The following is a 26,502-nucleotide window of genomic DNA, read 5'->3' on the forward strand; positions in this document are numbered from 1 at the left end:
TAAATATACACACACACACACACACATATATATATATATATGATGGTCCTTTCCTCCAATTTTCCATAACGAAGAACTAACATTTTACAGGGCAGAAAGCAGCTGCTAAAGCCTGGATGAGTCTGAAATATTTGCATTCATAAACAACTCCACGTATATTTACCCAAAAAAGGAAACCATGCTATTAGACTACCAGTTAGTGTAGTTGAGGCAGACAAGTAATCAACAATGAATCTTGTGCTACCATAGCAATCTTCTCCCTTTACCCCCAAGTTGTAATATTGTCAATGAGACTGTTCTTGCCTTTATTACAAGATGAACAGACTGCATACTAATATTACTCCTTTGTCTCCCAAAAAATTCCACCTCAAAACACTAGTCTTGCTCAAGTGTAAATCTAAATCACCTTTCAAAGATTGTTTAGTTACAGCTATTTTAGTTTAAGATGTAGTCTAACTTTCCTAACAAGATGGCCATTTATTTTATTCAGCTTTCAAAATCCTTCTCCAGCTAGAGGTACCTTAACCATTCATAACGGGAAAACCCCACATAAGTCAAGTGAAGTTACATGGGAGGAATAATAAAAAATTCACATTTTCAGGAATCAGCAATGAAGCCAAAAGCATTAGGCTTCTACTAGGAAAGCAGATTTTAGCTTCCAATATAGACAAAAATAGTCCTCTGTTGAAAACAAATCAAAGTAATTATGGAGAAAAGTCCAGCTTCTGTATCGGAATGAAAGTGATTTATTTATATTACACACAGAGATTTTTATTAAAAAGGCTGGTAATGGAACATTTTATTTTGATGCATCAACTTGATAAAAGGTTAGTTACAGAAAATGTGTGTAATGTTGTGTAAGTCACATGAATGGGTTATTTAAAAAAAGATTTTATAATTAGAGGAGGACATCTCTTATTTTAGTTACATCGTAAAGTGCCTTGTGTAGTCATATTCTATCGTTGGAATGACCGCCTGTACAAATTTCAAGAAAATAAGAAGGTACCTGAGTTTCTTGTTAAGGAAAATGTGCAATAGCTAGAAATCCTGTAAAACAAAGAAGTCGTCACATTCAACGGTCTGCTCAACAGTATTTTTTGCTAATAGGAAAACAACACCTAGAAATTATACAGTTAGCGACTGGGAAATTAATACAGCAGAACTCTGGTAATGACATCCAATGCTTGCCCAAACATACAGGCCTTCCTGTTTTAAGTTAAAGCAGGGAACCGGGAGTTATTTTCAATAAACCTTACATACATCACACAAACATTTACAATCCCATTTACATACTTAATATTTGTTATTAAAAAATGCCAATGTGAATTTTACCTAGCAAGGCTAACCCCTAGCTACCTTCCTGTACTTGCAGGGAAAGTAGGCTCCTCCTCAGTATTTCAGTAGCTCAGAAAAAGAAGAATCCTGTTCTGAACCATCCTTTGAAAGAGCTCCTTCCTGTTGATGAGGGAAAGTAGAAATATTAGCTTTGCTAAGCCGAGAAGTCTGCCTTTGTAGATGAGACCTGCCTCATCTCTACTGTGTATATCACTTTCAAATGCATGTTGGGCCTGAATCCGCAGTCTGGAGTATATTGGATAATTATGAACTAAAATGTCTGTCCACCTAGGACTGAGGCAGACAGCGAACTGAAAAATTAAAATGAATCACTACTTTCATCTGATAATTAACTTACATTGGTATGGATATAAGTAAACTCTACTATTTTGGCATGTTAGTCTCACACACCATTCGTTTCTTAGCAAACACAAACCGTGTCATAATGAGGGAAGAAACTGCTTGTTAAAAACCCCTCAAAACCAAACTGTGTCATAATGAGGGAAGAAACTGAGTGTTAAAAACCCCTCAATTTGTTAAGCAATAGCAAAAAAAGTAATCAAAATCTTGAAAATAAGCTATTTCTAACTATTGAGGAGTAGAAGACTTGAACTACCTTGCTGGAAAAGTTATTTTCCAGTTCAGTTTCAGTTGCTTGCTGCACAAATTAATTAAGTCTCAACTCATACAGTAAATGAGAATTTTACTGATTCAGGGCCTGTAACTGCTCAGTAATCCCCCCCTTGCCTGCCTTATAGCAGCAAAAGAACACTATTTTGAAAGGACACACTTGCTTCTAACATGGAGGTTACTTCAGTCAGAATGCACAGTATCAATTACTACAAAGCATAACTAAGATCAGTCACCTTGCTGGAAGAAAATTCTAATTGTGAGGCGTTTCATACTGATGTTCAGAACTGTTTCAGTAATTTTCATTGCTTTTTTGTCAGCTAAACGTTTTACCAAGGTATTAGTCACATGCAGAGTAGACAACAAGGGGACCTCTACTCCTTTCAGAAATTAATCTTAGATTCAAAAAATACAGAAGCTGCTGTACCAAGAAGAGTGGTTACACTCTGGCCAGAGTCTGTGAACCAGCCTCATCCTCCTACACTGGGATCTCAGTTCCATACTCACAGCTACCTCCTTCACACCCCTACAAACAAAAGCTCCATCCTGTCCCTTCAATTCCACCTACTTTCCCCATTGCTCCCACTACCCTCCTCCTCTCCCCCAAGAACTGATTAACAGAGTTTGATTGCACGAAGGAGCTCATCCCAGAACTCTAATAAGTGCAAACCACAAGCAGTTGTTTACTGTTTTCACATGCAATCACATTCCAGTTTAGGAACCTTGAGGTAACAGCTCCTTACACTGCAAGAAATCTCTAAGAATACTGTGTAGTAATGAAAAAGGATACATGTGAACTCCAAGTTCTCCCCCACCTTCTGCAACAGTCTCGATTATTTTCTTCATGACTTCTGCATGCCTGAAAAACAGATCAGAAACAGTGAAAGTATTTTAAGGAAAAAATAACTTCCTCTTCATCTCAGTAAGATTATGTTTTGTGCAAATTAAATGGTTTTGGACTGTTAGTTTCAGAAGCAGCAAGAGGAAACTTTCAGTTTACTAAGGGAAAAAAAATCCCCACAGTAACTGAAAGTTAATATTAAGCGATGAATGCAACATTATTTGCCAGCTCCTTATATTCACAAGGAAAGCAAAAAATGTTCTATGCTACAATGTAGAGTGAGCGCCATAATGAGATTCAATACATATTGCTTGTCACTAGTGTAATTTTTAATTGCTAAATGCCAAAAAAGCCACCAGGTAACTCCCCAGAAGGTAATCCTCACCAGCAGACAAGCCATCAGAAGTTCCTAGATCACCCCTGAAAAAGATGACTAGAAATTGCTACAACTTTTTTATCTCACACTTCTGCTCTCTTAAATTTGTAGAACTTAAGATGTATCAAACACTTAAACAATTCATAGTTTCCTAGGAAAGGCAGGCTAAACCAACCCTGCATAAATTCAGAACCATTGCTCTGGAACTGACTTAAGGTATGTAAATTTTCTCTAGTGGTAACTTGGGTTCTATGGTAGATCAACAGTTTCTAAGCTAGCTTCTTCTCTCTTGTGACTCTGTCAGTGTAAAGCACTACAGGGGAGGACAAACATTCCCTCAGGTCGCTGTCTTTTGACATTATGTCATCAGTGACACACCAGACCTACTATGAAACACACAAACATTTATGTACAAAGCTGATCCTGGGAATATAACATGGAATCACAGAATAGCTAAGGTTGGAAAAGACTGGTCATCACCTAGTCCAACCCTCCTTACTCAACAAACAGTAAACTAGAACAGATTGCTCAGGAGCTTGTCTGTTCTGATTTTGAATATCTCCAGTGATGAAGACTTCAAATTTTTTAATGATCAGTTACAATTCAGAAGTAATGGTCTTGTGTTCAGGATAGTTATATCCCATAAACCAGGGCACAAAAGTTGCCATCAACTGCAAACACAGGGAAGGAAGCTGTTGCAAAGTTACCAGGACACATTGTAAACAGGAACATGCAAGTCTGGGGAAATACTAAAGGTCAGCATTTGTCATTTGCTGGGCTGTTGGTCTTTGCAAATCAGCTAACCCTCACAGTTGATTCTAATTCTGGATCCTCACGATGCCCCTGCAGACCACACGCCGTATCAGGTGCCAAGGCCAGTTGCTTCTATATAGGAACCTGGCCACTGTCAAAACTTAAGCTTTGACCTCGTCCATAACTGACACAGAATATAGGTCACCCTACAGCTATTAGAAGTCTTTAACAGGATACTGACTCAGCTTCATACATCTTAGTGACATTTGTTCTTTTCTGTTTACTAAGGACTAGTTAGATATCTGGAATTCCAGATCATTCCATTCTGGTCATTCTCGCTGTCACACAGTTATTCAAGAAAAGTTTTGCAGATGCTTTACAAACTTTCCTATTTTCAGTTTCCTTCTGTAAGAAAATTTTGAGGAATTAATATCACGTATACATACCCCCCCCCAATGGAAAGAAATAAGATAACATTGGAAGAAATGTAATCTAAAATATACTGCTAACTAGAAATCTCAATTTTTTTTTTTTTAATTTCTGAATAGAAGTCCCACAGAAAAAAACTTAACTCCACATGACTCAATACACCATGTGCTCACCAATGCTTATTTCAGGACCTGTTTGTAGATCACTTCAGCTACCAAATAGAACAGACATTTAAACCATGTACTAAAATCACCTAATTTACTTTCTGGTATATAAACAAGTTCTTGAGTTGGTTTAAGTAATATAAGTGAGTTATTATTCATATTCCAAATTAGAAATACTGCTGTTCCTATTCAAAATAAACTGAGATATACAGAGTTAAAACCTTACATTAAAGGGCTAAAAATAAGTTGAAATAAGCCTATTTCCTAAATTGATTAGATGACCTTTTATGATCTCATCAGGAATGTTTGCTTTCCAGCTGAAGAACTCTCCTGCTTGGCAATTGATCAAAGCTGTCAGTCAAAATATTTATTAACTTCACACTGGAATTCAGCACAGCTGACATACTGGTATTGTCTGAATATTAGCTGGAACAGAAATATATACTATAAGAAAGTAAAAAATAAAAGCCTTGCTGACACATGGGGATAAAACTGCAACACCAGCCCCTGCAGCTCAAAGACCTTCCACAGGATTTTAACTGCAGTGGACAAGAACTATAAGCTTCCATAAAACAGGGTAAAATGCAAGACTTTTTAGGACAGTGCACTTCCAAGAAAAAAAAGTTACCTACAAGTGTGATTCAGTGTCTGTAACTGCTCATGCACAATGAGACAGGTGTGGAAAAACCCATAAATGTCATCATTAGGAGAAACAGTCTGAATCTGCAACAGTCAGTTAAGATCTACAATTCACCGTTCCTCGCAGTTGCCTCTAGTCACTTCCCTGCAGATATTCAGGGTACATAAGAAGGAAGAGTTCAGAAGCCCACCACCATTTATTCCGAAACAGAGAAAAATAAGCCCTTGGAATTATCACCAATAATTCAGATCTAATTGTAAATGTGTTTAGTAGTTAACTAAGTTTGATAGTCCCTTCATAACACCCTTCATAAGATAAAGTTGAGTGTTGTGATTAAACCAGTTTGCAGCAACTAATGAGGAAGTTCCTCTCACTACCATAAAAATGCTGACAAGAAATACAACTTACAGCAGAGCTGCAGGATGAATAGTTTCAACTAACTACTCAAAATAGAAGCAATCTCAAGCAGCTGACAGTGGCACCTGACTGCCATTTCTTTCCTTTCTCTGACGCATGACACAGGGATAAACACGTCACAAGAAACAGCCAAGTACGTTTAGGACCATCCCAATACCCTACATTACACAATTCTTGTAACGTGCAGGGAAGCAACAGCAGCAGAGATAGCTAAACACTGGTATTTCCTAGCTAAATTAAGAAAAAAACAATGGTTTTGGCTATTATTTTTCACCTCAGAAGCCCAGACCATCTTATTGTTAGCCTTACCAATTTAAGAGAATAGAATAGCTCACCCCAGAGAATAATAGAACATACTTAAAACCTCCATTTTAGATACAGTGTTAGCCTCTTTCTTCACAGTCTCAAGATGACCTTTTCAAGCTCTTCTGGTGTTAAGCAGTTAGAATCATAGAATCATAGAATCATAGGGTTGGAAGGGACCTCTGGAGATCATCTAGTCCAACCCCCCTGCCAGAGCAGGGTCACCTAGAGCAGGTTACACAGGAACATGTCCAGGTGGGTTTTGAATGTCTCCAGAGATGGAGACTCCACCACCTCTCTGGGCAGCCTGTTCCAGTGCTCTGCCACCCTCAGGGTAAAGAAGTTCCTCCTCATGTTTAGGTGGAACTTCCTATGTTCCAGTTTGTGCCCATTGCCTCTTGTCCTGTCCCCGGGCACCACTGAAAAGAGCCTCGCCCCATCGTCCTGACACCCACCCTTTAAGTATTTATAAGCGTTGATAAGGTCACCCCTCAGACGTCTTTTTTCCAGACTGAAGAGACCCAAATCCCTCAGCCTTTCCTCATAAGAGAGGTGTTCCAGTCCCCTAATCATCCTCGTAGCCCTCCGCTGCACCCTTTCCAGCAGTTCCCTGTCCCTCTTGAACCGGGGAGCCCAGAACTGGACACAGTACTCCAGGTGCGGTCTCACCAAGGCAGAGTAGAGGGGGAGGATGACCTCCCTTGACCTGCTGGCCACGCTCCTCTTGATGCACCCCAGGATGCCATTGGCCTTCTTGGCCACAAGGGCACATTGCTGACTCATGGTCATCCTGTTGTCCACCAGGACTCCCAGGTCTCTTTCCACAGAGCTGCTCTCCAGCAGGTCAGCACCCAACCTGTACTGGTGCATGGGGTTGTTCCTCCCCAGGTGCAGCACCCTACACTTGCCCTTGTTGAACTTCATAAGGTTTCTCTCTGCCCAGATCTCCAACCTGTCCAGGTCTCTCTGTATGGCGGCACAGCCTTCCGGTGTGTCAGCCACCCCACCCAGCTTGGTGTCATCAGCAAACTTGCTGAGGGTGCACTCTATCCCCTCATCCAGGTCATTGATGAATATGTTGAACAGGACTGGACCCAGTACTGACCCCTGGGGAACACCACTCGTCACTGGTCTCCAACTAGACTCTGTGCCCCTAATCACAACCCTCTGAGCTCTATCTTTGACCAGTTGCTGGTCAAACCAGATTGCTTTTGAGAAAGACTAGAGAGTTTCCTCCACACTTAAGACTACCAACAAATCTGTCTCACTGCAATAGCAATCATCTCTTTCATGCTTAAAAGACTAACTGGAACAAGTCTCATGAAGCAAACCATTTCTTCAAGTGTAGATGTGGATTACATAACAAAGGCACTGGCACTTCACTGGCTTCAGAGGAAGAAGTTTCCAGAGCAAAACAAGCACACAGAGCTCTCATCCATGAATACTCTCAATCGAAATTCACAGACTAGCATTAAATTGGTTCTTACTCTGCAAAGGTGTTTGCAAAATTAAGCAGATTACATTGCACCCAGAGTCCAGTATAAAGCCCACAGGTCTAGGTAGTCAGTGAGGGCTATCACGCCCAAATATCTAGGCACCTTTGTTTCTTCTGAGATTGCCCTCCCAGCCTGCATCCATCAACAGGAGCTTCTTCCCAACCAATTTATTAGCAGGCCTTCCATCAATCACTAGATCAAGCCTTGGCTTCAGGCTTTTCTCCTCTTTTTCTTCTATTAAATTAATAATCTTCCTAGTCAGTCTGCTAAGCCTTCCTACATTCAGGACTGGTATGTTCATGTAAGGTACAAGAATACATTATTGGATCAAACCAAAGATCTACCTTATCCTGCTTATTATCTTTAGAACATGCTCAAGAAGCCACAGCAAGCACCTTGTAATGCCTTCCCCCAAAGTACTGCTGGTTTCCAGCAGTATGCAATGCAGGGTCTTTCTAATTCTGAAGCACTACAGTAACTTCACTTTTAACAGCTTTGGCAAATTTTTCTTTCATTAACATCATATTGCTTAAATATTTTGTTTAATTAGGTGCTGTGTGCAGAGTTTAATCCTTTTCCTGGCTTTGAACGTGCCAGCAGTGAGTAGCATTCAATGCCACCGGTTTTACTATTGAAAAAAACTGAACACCTATTACTTCACCTTTTGCAGTGTTCAAAGTGAAGGTCATTGAAACCATAACTCCCTCCTCAGCTGCCTTTTCCAAAGCTGAAGGGTCCCAGCTTATTCAGTCATTTGTTATAGGAAAGAGCTTCATAACCTCAGTTATCCCAGACAACCCCTCTATATCTTTTCCAGTTTTATTCTTTCTTCATCTCACAGACTACAGATGACCAAAGCTGTACTGCAGTATTCAACTTGTGGGTGGTCCCACAGATAACAGAGGCCTTATGCTGTTTTCTGTTCTCTTTTTTTATTGTTTTCCTAACAGTTTTCAAAGTTCTGCTTCCTGTACTACTCCCGAGCATCAAGTTTGGCATTTTCACAGGTCTACTGAGAATTAAAGACCAACAATAAACTTTACCACTTTAAAATTTTCTACAAGACAGCTGAACTGGGGATAAAGCTATTTCTCAGTTGTACAATGGCTTCTCTGCTCCATATTGTCCAGATATAAACCTGACTGCTTGGTGAAAGCAAAGACTGTTGTAAAGCAGTAGTTATAGAACTACAAACTGGAAAAAACATGAGATACAAAAGCCCATGAATATACCTACTCATAATAAAATCAAAAGGAGGCATAAACCGCTCGGTGCAAAGCTCCCTTGCTCGCTCTCTCTCAAGAAGGGTATACCCTTCCCAATACTAACCTTATGATCAAATAATTCCTAAACCAGAAACAAGAATGTTTTGAGTCTGCAAAAACTACCACAATCATGATAACAAGCTGGTTATTTGACACCTCAGCTAGTGACATGAATCCCAGAAGTATTTCTTTAAGTCAAAAGAAATTAAAAGACTTAAAGGGGCAATCTAATTTTTTTTTTTTTAAACATATGCAAGGCTACAAATCGTGTCTCTTAAAATGAGATAAAAGCCCATAAGAACTCCATACTATGAAGAAGCTGAGGAGTTACACTGTTTAAGGTATTGGCTCTGTATCACTAAGACACCTAAAAGGATGTTAGGGGCTATATCTAAGACAAAAGGCACCTTTCAAAGACCTAAAAAAAATATCTGTACAGCTTATTGAACTACAGACTCCCTAGGTCTTGAGTGAGAAATGTGGAAAATACAACAGAAAAGACCCTAAAACACAAGTGTGTTTCGCATTTGTGTTCAAGAAATATTTCAGTGTGGCAATTAGGGGACCTCTATTTATCAGTGTAAAGTTTCAAGGACTTCTGGGGGAGCAGAAGGCAGTTATTACAAAATAAGAAATGGTTATTCATATTAAAATAGCTTTTTCTGCTCTCGAAGTATTTATCATACTTTCACCCTCCCAAAAAAGCAGGAAATGAAAGTATAGAAGAACTTTCTTTTATAGAGTTCTAGTAGCCTGCCATCTTCTGGAGTCCATAGGAATGCAGAGAGAAGACAGCTCTAATTGCAGAATACACTTGCAGCAGTGAGCACTGGAACGACTCCAGAGAATCGCTGATATCTTGCTTTCATGCTGTCTCAGAAGCTAACAGGCCAATAAGGCAGGCAACTGTGGAAATACATCCCAAAAACCTGAACCAAATCCTTAACAAGACTAGTGAAGTGTCTTGTGTCTGCATGCTGAATCAGATCAGAAACAAAGACTTACCTGCATGGGTGAACTGAGCACATGGGAGGTGGAGGAAGATGAGGATGGTTTTCAATGGTCACTGTTTTCTTGACATGATCTTGACTAATATCTTCATACATATGCTCTACTGTTAAAGGCTGCCGTTGCTACGTGGGGAAAAAAGAACACGAGAACAAAAACATTACTAGAAAGAATCTTTTGCTCCTTCTCAGCAATTCTAACATCATTAACAGATGAAGCACCATAAGTTATAAGCATCTAATAACAACAGTTATGAAAGGTACACTTAAATAACTGAGTGTGTTAAAATACATATCGTATAGGAAGAGTACCGCACAAATTTTTGTTTTTAATACACTGGATGAATGGTAACGTCAACATACTTGAGAACCGTCTAGGTTCCCATCTAGGTATTTGAGATGTAAGGCCTAACCAACTACTCAAGAAACTTAGTCATTAAAGGGAAGAGTGATTTATCTAGTTCTCTCCCTCTGAAGATAATGAAACACATACTTGCTTACTTGACTGAGTTTAGTGGGGTTATTACTAGCTCTACAGAGCTAACAGATACTCAAATGACAGAGAATGATTTCCTTCCTTCCAAATGTGCTTGGTTACCAAGTACAATTTTCAGTGAAATTGTTCCTACTTCCTGCTAGTACCATAAATCCTGTTCTGCAACCCTGGCTGTATAATGGTTTTCTCACCATCTTTTACTTTTAATTTTCACTGTGAATAGGCAACAAAATAGCCTTGCTGTTTGACATGATGAGTCAAATTTCACAGAAGTGGGAAAAACAATGACATAGCTGTACCTCATCATATCCAAATAACCAGAGCCTTGGAGTTTGGTAATATTTGTCATAAGTAATGTAGAGGTCATAAGTTCTAGTCTGTAGAATAGCATCTTCCCCTCCAACATCAGCTTTAGCTTTGCTAGCTTCTACAATCTGTCTTGTGTCAAGCGTTGCCTGGTTCAAGGTAAAAATGACAACATTAGTATAGTCTTGTTTGAGTTCCTTCCTTTCCCAACCTAAGTAGTTATGTAAAGCTGTAAAACTGAAATTAATGTTCTTAAGCACTAAAAAAACAGAGGCTTTGGGTTTTGTTTTTATCTTTAAATTAGGAGTATCAGTTTCTCTCCCACCAAGCGGTTTCTTGCTTTATTTTTATGGGTTTTATTTTTTAAAAAAAGGGCTGATTTCTTAAGGAAGCATGCAACTACACTGTCACGTCCCCCTTCCCTTCTTTCACCAATAACTTTTGAACCCAACAGAAAATTCCAATGAAATTCAGAAGGTAGAGGTCTCAGTTTATGCATATTCATGAAGATCTTAACAGAGTACCACAAATAATGATGCCCTCTGTTTTCTCTCATGGCAGCCTGGTGCATCAGTGTAATCTATTGAACCTATAAGCCACTCATCCTCCACACGTAAGCCTCAAAAAGAATCACTACACTTTTTTCCTCCTGTGAATACAGCATGGTACGTAAGCAGAGCAAAAACTATCATCAAAAAAAGCAAAATTACTGTGATCAAAATCTTTGAGGACCTAAGACATAAGGTTACTGCAGTAGATTGGCAGGAGACAAATCCATAGGAAACCAGGCTCAGTAATCCCACCACTCATAACAAGCTTGTTATGTCAGCCATTTCCTATCATTATTTTTACTTCGCTTGTGCTCATATTGGTGATAAGCATTGTAACACACAAGATAGAGAACTGTTCACTCACATCATCTGTCTCCAATAGCCCACTTTCTTCATACTCTGAAAAGAAGACCCATAAAATTCTGTGTTCAGCTTGTAGCTAGTCATCATATTTCGCATTCATAAACAACTCCTTTAAAACAATCTACACGTATCTAAAGATGTTTTATTCAGGTAGACTTCCCAATCCCCAAACCAGACTATACCTTTTTTAATACAAATTTGACCAAGGCTACAGTAAGTACATGATGACCGAGCCTTAAGTGGTTTTTAAGTAGGCAGACCAAGTTTAAGTATAGGTATGAAGCAGGAAGGAAACTGTGCTAAATCCCTAATTTATACTTGCTTGGATCTGTTCTGCTACTCAAAAACATTTCCCAGTCACTAATATTCATGCAGGTTTCAGCACACAAGTTAGAGTAAACATGCATCAATAAGAATACATAAAGATGCTAAAAAGCATACGCCTGCTGAATTTTTCAGCATGCATTCCGTGAAAAGCAAGAGTATTTTCTTAGAATGTACTACTTTAGTTAAAGGCCTGAAATAAAGCATGTCCCACCCAATTTAAGGAAATACCTTCCATGTCTGCAGCTTCTCCTTCATCTTCCTCATCATCATCTTCACAAGATGCTGAACGTTCTGGTATTTTTATATTATCCTTTAGAAGTCGAAAACACTGCTTTAAAGACTGCTGCATCTACACAGCCTAACAACCCCAGCAAATTTAAGGTAGAAGTCCAGTCAATACATACAGTGAACCAGAAAATATAATTTCTGCAATATTAAGGAGGACTACAGCGAACTCAAATATCTGCTTATTAACCAAAGTTAGTTTCAAAGTCCTAGCATGACACTAAAAATCTGCTAAAAAGGTCTCCTTTGACTTTGTAATCTAGAATGATGCAATTCCTAAGCAAACAATACTAAACATGGTGTTAAACAGCCCATCATTTCTTTTCAAAAAAACCCACGTATCTCAAATGAAGGGCAATGACTAAACAGCTAAGATGAAACATGTAGGTTAAGATTTTGTATGTCCTAACCCACAGCCAACTGTGCAGCAGCTATCATAGAATCTCTCAAGTTGGGCAGGACCCATAAGGATGATCATGTCCAACTCCCTGCTCTTCACAGGACTACCTAAAACAAAATCACATGACTAAGACTATAATTCAGTTTCATAAACTACAAGTGTCATCCAGTTCCATAATTGTTTTTAAAACACAAGACAGTCACAAAAGATATCACATTTTGATATCATTGTCTGAGGAAGCACAGTCCAATAGAAATGAATATGGCCAAGCCCTCAGCCAACTTTTTCTTTTGGGCATTGTGGGCCTATGCATAGCATGTGAACCCAACAGACAACCACAGTGAAATTCAGAAGGGGAAGGTCTCAATTTACATGGGTTTCATGAATATTTTAGGAGAATATTCCAAATAATGACTACAATTAGAAGCTGCTCTAAGTGTAAGCATCAGCTGGCTCATTTCCTCACTAAAACAAAAAACACCAACAAATCAAACACCAAAACCAGTAAGAAAGTAAGTTGTGAAGCTCTTTGGCAAACAGAACAGTAGCAGAAAAAGAGTTGTCCTTCCGGATTGGACCCGTGGTCCAAAAAAAAAATAAATGAAGTACTGTACAACAAGCAAGTTTTTTGACATACAATAGATTAGAAGTGAAATCCAATTCATAACACAACAGCATTTATGCATCACATTAACATTCTGCATGTATTGTGTTTCGCAGAAATAGTGATTGCTTTTAGGTATTCCTTAGAGTGTTCCACCCGTATGTTACTAACTTGAGAAAAAGCAGTATTTTTACTATGTTCATCACAGTCTCACTTGAAATACCTGTATTTCACAATTCACCATATCAATAGCATTTTGAGCTGTTTAAAATTGTGTGGTACCACACGGCAGCCCATTCTCTTTCCCCGTAATTTTTAGAATCCAAAGCTTTGTGCTTGGATGGTTTAACAAACTACATGTTAGCTAACACACTTCCATTTCAAGTACTTCCAACTGTTCTTGATTTCCTGAGGACTTAAGTTGCAGATTTTGGCTCCTGCTGCAGAGTGACCTTTTGGAAACATGTGCAGAAACTGATGACTTCGTAAGACATAGACATTTAAACAATTTTAATACTTCTAAACTTGAGGGCACAAGCCTGTTAAACAGGACCAAATGTGTTGAAACTCTACTTGCAGAAGTTAAAAATTATGAAGAAATACTTTACATCCCTACATTATTTTTCCATATAAAAATTTCTTTAAACTGAATCTCCAAACATTAGTTTCTTGAGACACAAAGATGCAGTATTGCTGTAAATAGAATTTAATTTTCAGTTTGTAGAAGCCTGGCACAAGAGCACACTGGCTAAAGGCATTCCAAAAAGAACACCGCCTCAGTAAACACACAGTAATAAGGAGATACACATGCTTAGACTAATATCATGGATTCTGAATGTCAATGTATATCTGCAACCTACGTAGTGACAAAGTATATTTTAATCTTTCACAGGCAGTGCTAGATTACTGCAGGTGAGACTTCTACTACCTTTAGGTCCTGTAATAAAGCAAGAGGAAATTTCAGAAAGAAGTACCTTACTGTCTAGTGTGATCTCCTTAACTGCTTCTGTTGCACCCACTACGCCTGTTAAATGAACAAGAAGTTTGTGTTAAAAAAAAGCTTGTTTCTTCGTTACAGAGTTATAGAAAAAGGTTGCAAAGATTTCAGAAAGCAGCATATGATTTTTCCAAGTTACATCTCACAACTGTTTTGGTATTTTAAGAACTGTTTATTTGGTATTGGTAGCATGTTTGATGATGGACATCCATAAGCAAACCATACCAGTAACACAGAGCATGACAGCACAGCTCTTGGATGTTGCACAAATTTTGTTGATGAAACACTGCAAAGTAATTTGGATTTTTATTTTAAGGAATTTTTACATAAGAGTCAGTTCAGGATAGGCATTCACATCACAATAATGAAACTCAACTTCGTGAGGAAGGCATGCCATTTATGAATATTTATAAGCATCTTGAAAGCAAGGTCTTCATGACAAAGCATAATGTAAGACAACAGTCAATGCTTTCAGCTGAGAGGAAGCAGGGGTAAAAAATATTCCAAATCACAGTGGTATCATCTCTTGAGTTCCTCCCCAGTAGCTTTCTAGTTTTACTGCAGCTCTCACCCAGTACTCTTTGGGATACATGGCAAGATTTTGCTTTGACACAGTACATTTATCTAATTAACTCTTCAGATGAAAATAAGTTACATCATTATGGAGAATGAACCTGGAATCAAGTGACAGCTCATTAGAAATAACTGTTTAAAGAAAAGGAATGCCAGTTGAATGCTGCTTGGAAACGATGCATTCCTAGTGGCTGTGTGATCATTTACATAGGTTTTTTCCACCAGAAAAAGTGGCGTTATAAAGGACATGTATACAGATGGGTGGAAACAGATTTTTTAATCTCCTTTGACAGTGTTTGGAGATCTGGCTGGTCTAGTCAGTCTTACAGTTGCGCTACCACACAGCATGGTGCCCAAACCAGCCAACCCTAAAAAGGAAAACTTGGCAGAGGAGTCTGTCCATAGCAGGGATGTTGAATGCATCCTTAATTCAAGGATATGACAAGGGTATGTCAAATGATTTCTTTGGTGTGGGGTGTTCAACTATTAACTGTGATACATTTAAGAATTGCCAGGATGAAAAATGTACATCTACAGAAACAAAAGGCATCTTCTCCCACCCTTTTTCTCCCCCGCCTGGCTGAACTATTCAGAGAACTTCCACATTACAGCAAAAAAAAATTTACACTGAAGAAACAAAACTGAGTGGAGTACCTTCTAGGTTTGGAAATAGTAGAGAAAACATCATTGAAAGACAGAATTTTATTAACTCATGATAGAACATGGAGAAACAGATTAAAACTAATAAAACTGCCAATTATTAGAGAAGAACAAAAGGATTTATAAGAGGCTGTTGTAGAAAAGCTAATGAGATAGATTCATGTAAGCAGTAATTTTTAGACTTCTTTATAAACGTGAGCTCATCTAAGGACTTAGGGTAAAAAAGGATCATCTCCCACATGCATCTCTGTATTTAACAATATTTTCTTTTTAGTGCCTCCCGCCCCCCTTCCCCCAGTGACCTCAGATACTAAGACAATAGCTATTTTCCAATAATTCCCCCCTTTAGCTGAAACCAACAATTCAACAGAATGGTAAACACTGAAATAATTAAGATAAAGATCTCAATGTGCTTCACATGCAATCTTGCTAAAAAAGAAATCTGCATGTTTTTCAAACAAATAATTTAAACCAGCATTCAATTCACAGGCTCTCCTTACTAAGGAATGAGCCATTACACTGCTCATTTTTAAAAATAGCTTCCTAAATCTTTCATACGACAATACGGAAATAATTTATTGTCAACACCTCTAAAAAGTAGTCTCCTTCAGGCATATACATCCCTACAGTTAAACGCCAATACCAATAAAGTGGGTAGCTGGCAACACAACTTATTTCTTCCAGATTAGATACTAATACACAGCTATCTACATATAAGAAAGATTTTACATTCTAAGAGTGGAAACTGAAAATCTTTCAGGTTACCAAACACAAAGTGTGAAACCAGATTTTAAATACCTGCATTGTGAAAAGTGTCTACCCATCCCCCATCACCATCATCTTCTTCTATAATTGCTTCTTGCTCATCTGAGTACTCCATCTGCTTACACCTTTTGTAGCATGGCACTGCAAAAAATTGCAAAACAAAATGAATGCAGTCATTCCTATTACAAAACCAGACTGGAACAAGAAATTATCCTACAAAGCCGCCTCAATCATCTATTTATATGATATATTGGGTATGTTTAATCATAAATTAACATCTAGAAGTTTAGAGGAGAGTAGAATTAATGTGTTATCTAGAATAACTTCAGATATTTGCATTACGGAGACATTCACGTACAATTTTATATGAAGTTTTCAGAAAGTATTCAAAGAAAAAATGTGGATCTGACAGGAAAATAGACATTTTCCAACATCATAAACAAGGACTATGTAAAAAAAAATATTCCTTTTCTACTACTGTGGAGAAAAAAAAAAACAACAAAACTGCTGCATGAAGTGCAGAATTTACAAATTGTGCCTAGACCTTTCAGAAAGGGAGAAAATGGATGTGAAAGTCCCAGTGAAGAGAAGTTCTCCACAAACTTCCAAAATGAGGTCTGTAGGATGGCTCCCAGCCTCACCCATAGCCCACAACTTTTAATGAGGTGGTAGGCCAATATATTACCACAAGCAGAAAACACATTATTTTGAAATGTGGAGGACCATAAATTTTGAAATGTGAAGGACCAGAGCAATGAGGGACCCTGGAAGCAGCGGTGAGGAAAGAGAAAGGAAGTAGATCACTTGGCCATCCATCACCAGGATCACCCCAGGAAAGTCTGTCCAGCACCACTGCAAGCATTTTCACATGACAGTGCACTGCAAGATTGCAAAAGCCAGCAAGTAAAATCCAAGATAAAAATACAACCCGCTGAAGGTAAAAAAATCTCCTCAGGCTGTTCTTAGTACTGAAGGTTCATCTAATGGCATTATCTTTGACACATTTTGATGTAAGATCTTTGGAGAAAATTATTTCCCCATGGCTGTGCCAAGATGTTAGCCTTCTTATCCATTAAAAAGGTAGTCACCACAAGTATGATATATACACAACTGTGAAGCTGATCAAAATTTTACTTAAAATTGTGGTTTATATTATTGACGGGATAGTGACATTAATTACATATCTGAACTAGAAGTATCAGCGTCACCATGAAAGACGCTTTGGGAACACTTCAATAGCCTGAGTTTTCCAAAAGAAAGAGGAAAAGAAACATATTTTCCTTTTAGACACTGAATATGAGTTGAAGGTCAGGAGAAAGGAAAGACAGACAAGGAGGTTTATAATGTTGAAACTTCATTTTTACTTCATGAATGCAAGCTGCATTACTAGTATAAACCTCTGCTAATAACTGACCTAAGAAAAAGATTTTAGATGTGCAGGAAAAAGTTTTTTAATATTGCAAAGCCAAAGCATCTAGAGTGCAAGATATTTGCTTCTCCTGTCAATACAGACAATCAGTGGAACTGACAGCACAATCAACCATGCCATCAACTCTAAAAACACTTATATTTAAACTTCAGCCTTACCATTTTTAGTTACCAAAAATTGTTTGTCTGTTGGAAGATAAGCCTTGACTTTTAGTTCTTCTCCCGAAGCCCTGCAAAATGAAGTGCACCATAAAAGGTTGAGAATTTGATAATCTGCAAACAAAAGAACCCTTCTATTTTCACTGAATGTCAGGAACATTTAATACACTCCTCTTGACCTATTCACAGAATCTATTTGCTATGACTACTCTTCCCTATACAAAGACTTTGATATAGGTATGGGGTCAAAACGGTTAGCCACCCCTAAACTATGGAGTCTTTGATCAAAACTATTTTCTATTTCGAAAACTACTTCCGCTTTGAGATGGCCAAGCGAGGACAGGTTGACTGAATCTAGCCTATATGAAATTTTCTAGGATCAGCAACAGCATAGTCCCAAATGTTTGAAGAAAGCGACTTCAGAAAAAGCAAAAACACTGTCCCGCACGACATCCTGGTCTCTAAGTTGGAAAGGCATGGATCTGATGGACGGACCATTTGGTGGATAAGGAACTGGCTAGATGGCCACACTCAAAGGGTTGCGGTCAATGGCTCAATGTCCACGTGGAAACCAGTGACGAGTGGCATTCCTCAGGGGTCAGTACTGGGACCGGTGCTGTTCAACATCTTTTTCGGCAACATGGACAGTGCGATTGAGTGCACCCTCAGAAAGTTTGCTGATGACACCAAGCTGTGTGGCACAGTCGACACACTGGAGGGAAGGGATGCCATCCAGAGGGACCTCGACAGGCTTGAGAGGTGGGCCTGTGTGAACACCATGAAGTTCAACCAGGCCAAGTGCAAGGTCCTGCACCTGGGTCATGGCAATCCCAAGCACAAATACAGGTGGGACAGAGAATGGCTTGAGAGCAGCCCTGAGGAGAAGGACTTGGGGGCGCTGGTGGATGAGAAGCTCAACATGAGCAGGCAATGCACGCTTGCAGCCCAGAAAGCCAATCACAACCTAGACTGCATTAAAAGAAGCATGGCCAGCAGGTCGAGGGAGGGGATTCTGCCCTTCTACTCCACTCTGTGAGACCACACCTGGAGTACTGTGTCCAGCTCTAGAGTCCTCAGCATAAGAAGGACATGGACCTGTTGGAACAGGTCCAGCAGAGGGCCATAAAGATGATGAGAGGGCTGGAGCACCTCTGCTATGAGGACAGGCTGAGAGAGTTGGGGTTGTTCAGCCTGGAGAAGAGAAGGCTCCGGGGAGACCTTACAGCAGCCTTCCAGTACAGGGGGCCTACAGGAAGGATGGGGAGGGGCTCTTTATTAGGGAGTGTAACGATAGAACGAGGGGTAACTGAAGGAGGGCAGATTTAGATTGCATATCAGAAAGAAATCCTTTACTGTGAGGGTGGTGAGGCACTGGAACAGGATGCCCAGAGAAGTTGTGAATGCTCCATCCCTGGAAATGTTCAAGGCCAGGCTGGATGAGGCCTTGAGCAGCCTGGTCTAGTGGGAGGTGTCCCTGCCCATGGCAGGAGAGTTGGAACTACATGATCTCTAAGTTCCCTTCCAACCCGAACCATTCTATGATTCTATAAATAGATGTCTGGAAATAGAAAACCTGCCCATTGTCACCAGAGCTTGAGTAATCTTTGTCAAGCTCACATTACTCAAGCATTTGCTTTCACCTTCAGTGGTTTTTGGTTTGAAATAAGAATAACATTTAAAATAGCTTGTTCCAAACTACTGGCACATAAACCAGACTCAACATCATGTTTTCTCAGAAGGAGACAGTAAAAAGGCAAGAAACAATGATTCAAACATAACAATTCCTCCTTCAGCTCTTCACATCCCAGTATAGAACCTAGAACCTTGATGCACACACAGACAATGCCCATCTAGTCACTAGCTGGTTAGTTTTATAATGCAAAACACAAGTAAAACATGAGGAAGCACCTTATTTGCACCTTTATTGTACATGAAAGATATGGGAACTCCAAGGGCACGCACTGCACAAAGTGCTCAGATGTGGGCCAACTTGAACAAATTTAATTAATAAATGCTTGTCTACAATATACCAATTACAACTACTTCTTAGTAATTCCATTTGCACATGGCCTTTGCTTTTCTGATCACCAATCACCAAGGCAAGCTCAGAGAGACATGCTGCGCTGCAGCTAAGCACTGAAAGCATTTACAGTATGTACCAGCTTATTTCCTCTAAAGCCTTAGGAAAACAAACAAACAAATCCCCAAACAAATCCTCATCTCAACTACTACTACACAGAACAATAAATGAATCCTGCCCGACTTAAAGATCGCTTTATCACAAAAACAGCAGTTCTACTGCAAGATTCCATGAAACCAGACAACTGCATAGCTGTACCCAATGGAAACACATTAAAGCATAGGTAGGGATGCTAACTTTCTAAAATTCTTTTGATTTTACTTACCATTGCCAAGTAGGACAGTGGTGAACTAAGTGATCTCCAGCTGCAATAAACTGTTAAGGGAGGAAAAAAAATTAAAATACTGCTAAATACGGCTTAAGGAAACAGTCTCCAATTTTCTTCAATATTAGTATTTCAGTTGCACAGTCCTTTGACAGACTAGCTACGTAACAAGTAACTGTTTACATCAGTGTGATGTTTTAACTCCGTTTCTCAGCTAACACGAAAACCTGAAGATTAAATCCACTTCACATGAAAGAAACACATACTAAGCACAATAGCAAATTCAGATCAAATTTAAAAAGCTGTGGTATTATGGAGCAGTCTTCTAACAAGCAAAAAAGTTTCTAGACCCAGTAACATTGTCTACTTTGTGATGAAGAAACTCTTTTTACTTGCCCCTCTTCAAAGTTTTACAGAGACAATGAAAAGCTTAATGTAAAAAAAAATCTGGTTCTTTTTTGGTGTTCTACACAATTTTGCAGCAAGAAGAAAAGTGAGACTGACATCAATTCATTGAATCAGTGAGAGAACTGCAACAGAGGAATAAACAGTATACATTTTAAGTAATGATAATCATTATGATAGTTCACCACTGATGTGGAATAAATATGGATAACCAAGGACCCAGCACACTGAAAAACTTATGTATAACTTTGTTCTGAAGAAATAGCTTTTAAAAATCTTCACTCTACTTGTTCTTAGTATCTGAAATAAAGGCTTTTATAAAGTGACATTACTATATCAAAGCGATATTGGAAAACTCATGCTAGACTCGTATATGAACTCAAACTTCACCCAGCAAAGTCTAACCCACTGGGCTTATTTTTTGTACACATAAATCATGGAAGGTAAGCCTGCACTGAAGACCAGTGATTTGTGTGGTCTTTGCACCAGTTACTTTTGAAAGTGAGGTGCACACCTATTGCTACAGTTGCTTTCTTGTCTTAAAATGCCAGTTTATAACAACATACTTCCTAACTGACCAGAAGCTGTTGTAGCATGACACTACACGCTTGCAATGTGTCAGGCATTTTCTCACCATGTCCTCCAAAGCGAGGCATATCACCGTAGTGGAAAACACCATAACATGCACTGCATACGGATTAACAGATTTAATCTCTGCAAATGTGCTTTCTTTCACCCATTTCCCAACAAAAGTCTCTAGCAAAAGCAAAATCTTCACTTTAAGGGAAACAGCAATCCTTCCCAACACACAAGGAAATTTTAAAACTCATTAGCCTTTACATAATAATAAAAAACACATGGAACTCCAGAATTATTTAAAATTCTCCATTTAAGGAACTGGAACACTGTTGGTGGCACCAACGTTAAAATATTGGTCCAATCGGATCCAAGGATCCAATTGATTCATCCTGTCAGCATCTAACTTTACACAGAGAATATATACTATTTGCAATCTTACCGCTGCTTAAATGCTGCAAGCTGTTTAATGTAACGTAGTGCAGCTCTTGCTATGTTCTATAGAAGTATCTTTTCTTTCAGTACTACTGCAAAGTTTTCTCCCATAGATCAAGAAGGGATTAAACATTTATCTTTAATAATAGATTAAAAAAATTTTAAGTGTTCTTTGCAAGTCTAACCGATGCAAACCCCCAAAATAATACTTGAAGTTTCATTTGCATTTTGTTCAGCTTAGGCAGCAAAATTATCTAGCTGGTTTCACTTTCTATTTCTCAAGCAGTAATGCTATCTCATACCTGAATCAATATTGCAAAAGCGGCGAAAGATCCATTTTAGGACAACATCTTATTTCTACTCCTGGAAAGAATGATTTTTAAGATTTGCCTGTACTTAAATATAAAATTAAAACAAGAGTTATCTTTCTGAGGTGTTAAGTAGTAAAAACTCATGACAGGCAAGAATCTGTTGCAATTAAAGCAAGTACACAGATATGTGAAAAGAGGGAGTAAGTGCTGAGTTTGATTAATGAGTCATCTTTAGCGTTATTGCCAATTGATTCATCTTCAGAGGCAAGCCACCAAAACCCCACAAAGTCTACAAAAGAGTCAGTGTTTAAGACTAAAATACAGTTGAATTGAGATTCACTACCCAAGAAATCCAAGCTCATTCTAAGATACCACCCCAGCATTATTATCGATGACTTTCAATTCTTCTTTAGCAATCATTATTATATAGATACCAAAATCATCGGGGAAGAGGAAAGACTGCCAAAGGGACAATCAGCAGATCCATGCTCTAGTCTCATCTAAATTTAACAAAAAATTAATCTTGCTGTATAATTATTTCCCTTGACTACTGCTTTGAAGGATCCAATTGATTCATCCTGTCAGCATCTAACTTTATACAGAGAATATATGCTATTTGCAATCTTACTGCTGCTTAAATGCTGCAAGCTGTTTAATGTAACGTAGTGCAGCTCTTGCTATGTTCTATAGAAGTACCTTTTCTTTCAGTACTACTGCAAAGTTTTCTCCCATAGATCAAGAAGGGATTAAACATTAGAAAAACATTTGTCTAGACTTTCTCTGTCATATTTGTTTTATATACAGTATAGCTTATAAATACATTATTATGTAATACATAATGTATAAACATTTATATACACACACACATATATATGAATAGTTATCAGAACAGCAGAACATCATGTTGCTAAGCCTGTTTTTCTGAGCAGTAATCTTCCAGATCATAGAAAGCACAAGTGCTTGCTTGCCAAGAAACATAGCAGAAAAGAGCTAGGTACCAATGTTACAAAGAATACTTCTGTCCACATTTATCTGCCTGCATCAGTCACCATTTGTTCCATCTTTTCCCATCTCATCTTCACATTTGTGCATTCTGTCCCATTTCTCTCTCATTTTACCTAACAGTCTTAATATTGTTTTCTTATACCTCTGTAAAGACATTGTATTTTCAGAACAGTATCACTTTAATAAAAGAAAAAGCAGAACAGGGAAGTCAGAAGTAACACTGCACAATCAGTGTTTTCACTATTCTAGAAAAAATCCTGTTTGTTTCTCTTCACAGCAACTCCTTAAAAAACTACAGCTGCTTGGCAGCAATCCAAAATACAACCAGCTTGAAGTAGCCTACAGAGAAGAGGAGGGGAAAAAAATAATGATGCTTGATGTGGACAAGCATATGTAATGATTTAGCCAGAGCCTTGGAAGGAACCAAAAGTGAGGTAAGCAAAGACTGTTCCCAAGATACAAGTTGCCCTTTGAGTTGCTTATGGGAAAGACTTCTGAAATCAATATATTCCTGGTTTAGTCCTAAACTCCCATGACAAATGGAGCTGTTGACCCAGCACGAGCTTTCTTACAAGCTTTTCACAACATAATACAGGAAAAAAGCATCCTACATTTAGATGTCAAGTGTCATCTCAAGAGGAATTCTGTTGATCTACTTCATCTGTAGAGTAAAAAGGCTATTTAGAACTTCCACTTCATGGAAACTGTTTCAAGAAGCAGTAATTAGTTGGCAAAGACATGTACAGTCCGAGATGAACATGGTCATTTTGAGTAAAATTCATTATTACTTTCAAAATATATTTCAAGTTTTAAATACTTACTTCTTCAGGTGTAATTACTCCAGTTTCTTTAAACTTGGACTCCTGCAATAAAGAAAGTTTAGAAATTTTGAGAACTGCTGACAAATCAAAGTGCCCCAGTTTACTGGTAAGACAAACATCTGCTCTGCTTTTTGTCTTGGAACTAGCTCTGTCCACAGACATCTGTGAATCATCTTGGAGGCACCTCTGCCAGGGCTGATAGGCAGCTTACTTCCATATCTCATAATGTAAGGCTCAACAAAATTACTTGTTGCAGAACATCAGGTATTATAAAAAAGATCATATATACAAAATATTTTTTTTTTTGCTACAGCCAGTTATATCAATAATGAAGAAAAGATACCTGGCACTCAATATTACACTTGACAGTAAGAGACAGAAAACCAGCTGGAATCAATGATTCTCACAGTCAGGACTCTGGGACAGTTATAGGCACTGAAAAGCACTGCTATGCATCAACGTGAGGCTTTGCAGTTAAGAAAGGTAATAAAATGAATGACCAAGCCAACTTTTCTCTGTGATAGGAAGTTATGTAGAAAGACTTAGTTACTGGCTTTTTTTTTTTTTTTTAATACCCATTTCACTGCCTTCATTATGCACCCCACGGAAACAGTTTGTATTTTCTCTCATTGTCATGTTTTTTTACGGATAAAAGAATAGATGCACGCTATCACCTGTGCTATGTAAAGGGAAATGAGCACACCCTGCTTCATACAATACTGATTACTTCCTTTCTCCCTCATTTCTAAAGAGGAGACATTTAAGAACAAAATTACGATAAGCAAAGCAGCAGTTGTACAAACACCATAACATCACTATATGCTAGTTAACAGAAATCAAAGAAACTCAAACAACCCTAATTTAGCAATTTGGATTGTTGGAAAACTGAGAATTCTCAATAATACATTATGCAACACCACAGTGGAGACAACTTACTATTTAACCTCAAAACGAACTATAAGCAGTAGGCAACATGCACAAACTTGTGTTTCTGGAATTACATAAGGAAAATATGTAAAATACCATCTTCTGTTCGCTGAAGGTAAATAGTTCACTTTTTCATCTCTGTACATTCTGTGGTAAGCTAGTGAGAGACAAAGGTCTAGCTTCTTGCTGAAGTTACCAAGTTGGAGCATTTATTTCAGCAGCACTTATTTCCCTTCTAAAGGGAAGATATACACATAATATTATCACCTCCCATTTGTGGGAGGTTCTACTCCTGCCTCCTCCCAATCGTACAACTGGGCACAGGAATTTCTCCACTATTACATCTGCTGTGCAACAGCAACTGTAGCATGGTAAACAAGTCACTTCACCTTTCCATGCCACAACTTCACTGCAGCACATATATGTCACATTGGCGGACAACTACCCAGGCAAGGGCATACTATATACCACAGAGGGACAAGTTCAATTAACAGTTGAGTATCACTGCCTTCTACCCAAAGATCTAAGCTGCAGAGTACAAGGCATATAGAAGGTCACACCACAAAACCACAGGCAGAGAAGTTGCTGTCATATTTTTTATCAATTACAGTTAAAGTATTTTTTTCCAAAACATAGATAAATGTGAAAATCAGTAGTGAAAGAACTGCTGACGAGTTAAGCATTCACACACAAAGTTGAGTTTTACATTAAAAAGTATTTCTAAATAGAAGGCAGAAGATGGGATGTAGTCTGACAACTGCAGAAAAAACACACTTTGTTTCTACCTAAATAAGCAATAACAGGAATTATAACAGATGTGCTGCCCACCTTTACAAGCAGACTGTCATAATTCACTCTCAAGAACTAACCAGACCATTTCCACCATTTGCAGTTACTTTAGTGCACAGCGGCTTGTATTAATAGAGTAATGCTGATGCAGAAATAAGCTATGTTACATAAGTTTATACTTGCTCACATAATGTGAGATGTGACTAGGGTTTTTTTAATGTCAGCTGAAGAAGCTGCACTCTTACCCAAAATAACCATTGCAAGGTTTCAGGCATTCCTGAAACCAGGCTTAAATATATTAACACATGAGCACCTTTGGATTTTCCTTCCTGGTCAATCAATGGATTAAAGTTTAGCCACTTTAACAGAAAACAGCAACAAATAAGTTACTCCTCGAGCTGTAGCACCTGCAACCCCTGGCCTTTGGAGGCCTGCACCTCCCAGGCAAACGCTCCCACCCCTAATGGGACGTGAGCTCCAACTCGGCTTCCCTCCATCCCATTTGGGGATTAGGAAGTCTGCCTGAATAAATCATCTTTAGATAGACGTAGATCATTTTAACCCGTCCCAGTGCGGGATGAGGGACGTGGGCTTTGCCGCCGCAAAGCTACCCCAGCAGCAACCCCATCGCACCCCCTCCGAGGCGTGAGGGAGCACCGCGCCCTCGGAGACCCTCCACGGTTGTGTAAAGCCGCCGCCGCAACGACGGAGCTCCCTGGGCCATGACGACGAACGAAGCCACGGCTGCCGGGAGGCCTCCGGCAAGGCGAGGCGACTACGGGAGCGGCAGGGTTCGCCCTCACACTCCAGGCCTGGCCAGGCCGAAGCCGCTCTGTCGCCACTCACGACCCCGCCGGCTCACCGATCCGCAGCCGCTCCGCCGCGAGAGAGCGGGCGTGTGTCCCCACCCCCCCAATGGCTCTAACGCCTCAGGGAGCGCGCGTCGCACCTCCCCTCCTCTCAGCCCGCCCGCCCTCCGCCCCGCCATTGCTCCCGCCCGGACCAGCACCTTGAGCACGGGGGTGAGGTACTCGGCCACCTCCAGGGCCTTCCCCTTCACCGTGTTGATGACGTTCTGCATGGCTGCCGGTGGGCCCCACGAAGGAGGAGGAGGACGACGAAATACCTTCCCCGCCCCTCTGTCAACGATCTCCGCCGCGGCAGCCGCCCCGGCAGCAACGCCCCCCCACTCCCCACCCCTCACTCCTCCCGCCGCCGGTCACGTGACACCCGCCTCCCCCCCCCGCCCTTCCACTGT

General features: G+C 39.4%; 1 protein-coding gene across 1 annotated transcript; it reads right to left on the bottom strand.

Annotated features, from left to right (window-relative positions):
* Positions 1-728: 728 nt before the first annotated feature.
* ATG3 (autophagy related 3) lies at positions 729-26,437 on the bottom strand. The gene is made up of 12 exons (XM_063350939.1): positions 26,254-26,437; positions 23,529-23,570; positions 19,976-20,025; positions 17,571-17,641; positions 16,017-16,124; positions 13,963-14,012; positions 11,928-12,009; positions 11,374-11,408; positions 10,452-10,607; positions 9,655-9,782; positions 2,756-2,824; positions 729-1,006 (listed from the first exon to the last, which is right to left on the bottom strand). The coding sequence occupies exons 1-12, from the start codon at positions 26,323-26,325 to the stop codon at positions 925-927; spliced, it is 945 nt and encodes a 314-aa protein (XP_063207009.1). The 5' UTR covers positions 26,326-26,437; the 3' UTR covers positions 729-924.
* Between the last annotated feature and the right edge of the window lie 65 nt (positions 26,438-26,502).

The sequence above is a fragment of the Chroicocephalus ridibundus genome, chromosome 1, assembly GCF_963924245.1.
Source record: "Chroicocephalus ridibundus chromosome 1, bChrRid1.1, whole genome shotgun sequence".
NCBI lineage: Eukaryota > Metazoa > Chordata > Aves > Charadriiformes > Laridae > Chroicocephalus > Chroicocephalus ridibundus.

What these genes read in the sequence shown, in the direction of transcription:
- ATG3 (XM_063350939.1), bottom strand. Translation starts at nt 26,325, where the DNA reads ATGCAGAACGTCATCAACACGGTGAAGGGGAAGGCCCTGGAGGTGGCC. An exon ending in GAGTAATTACACCTGAAGAA is followed by an intron (nt 20,026 to 23,528) that starts GTAAGTATTTAA and finishes CTCCCTTAACAG; the next exon opens with TTTATTGCAGCTGGAGATCA. An exon ending in AGATCACACTAGACAGTAAG is followed by an intron (nt 12,010 to 13,962) that starts GTACTTCTTTCT and finishes CGACTTCTAAAG; the next exon opens with GATAATATAAAAATACCAGA.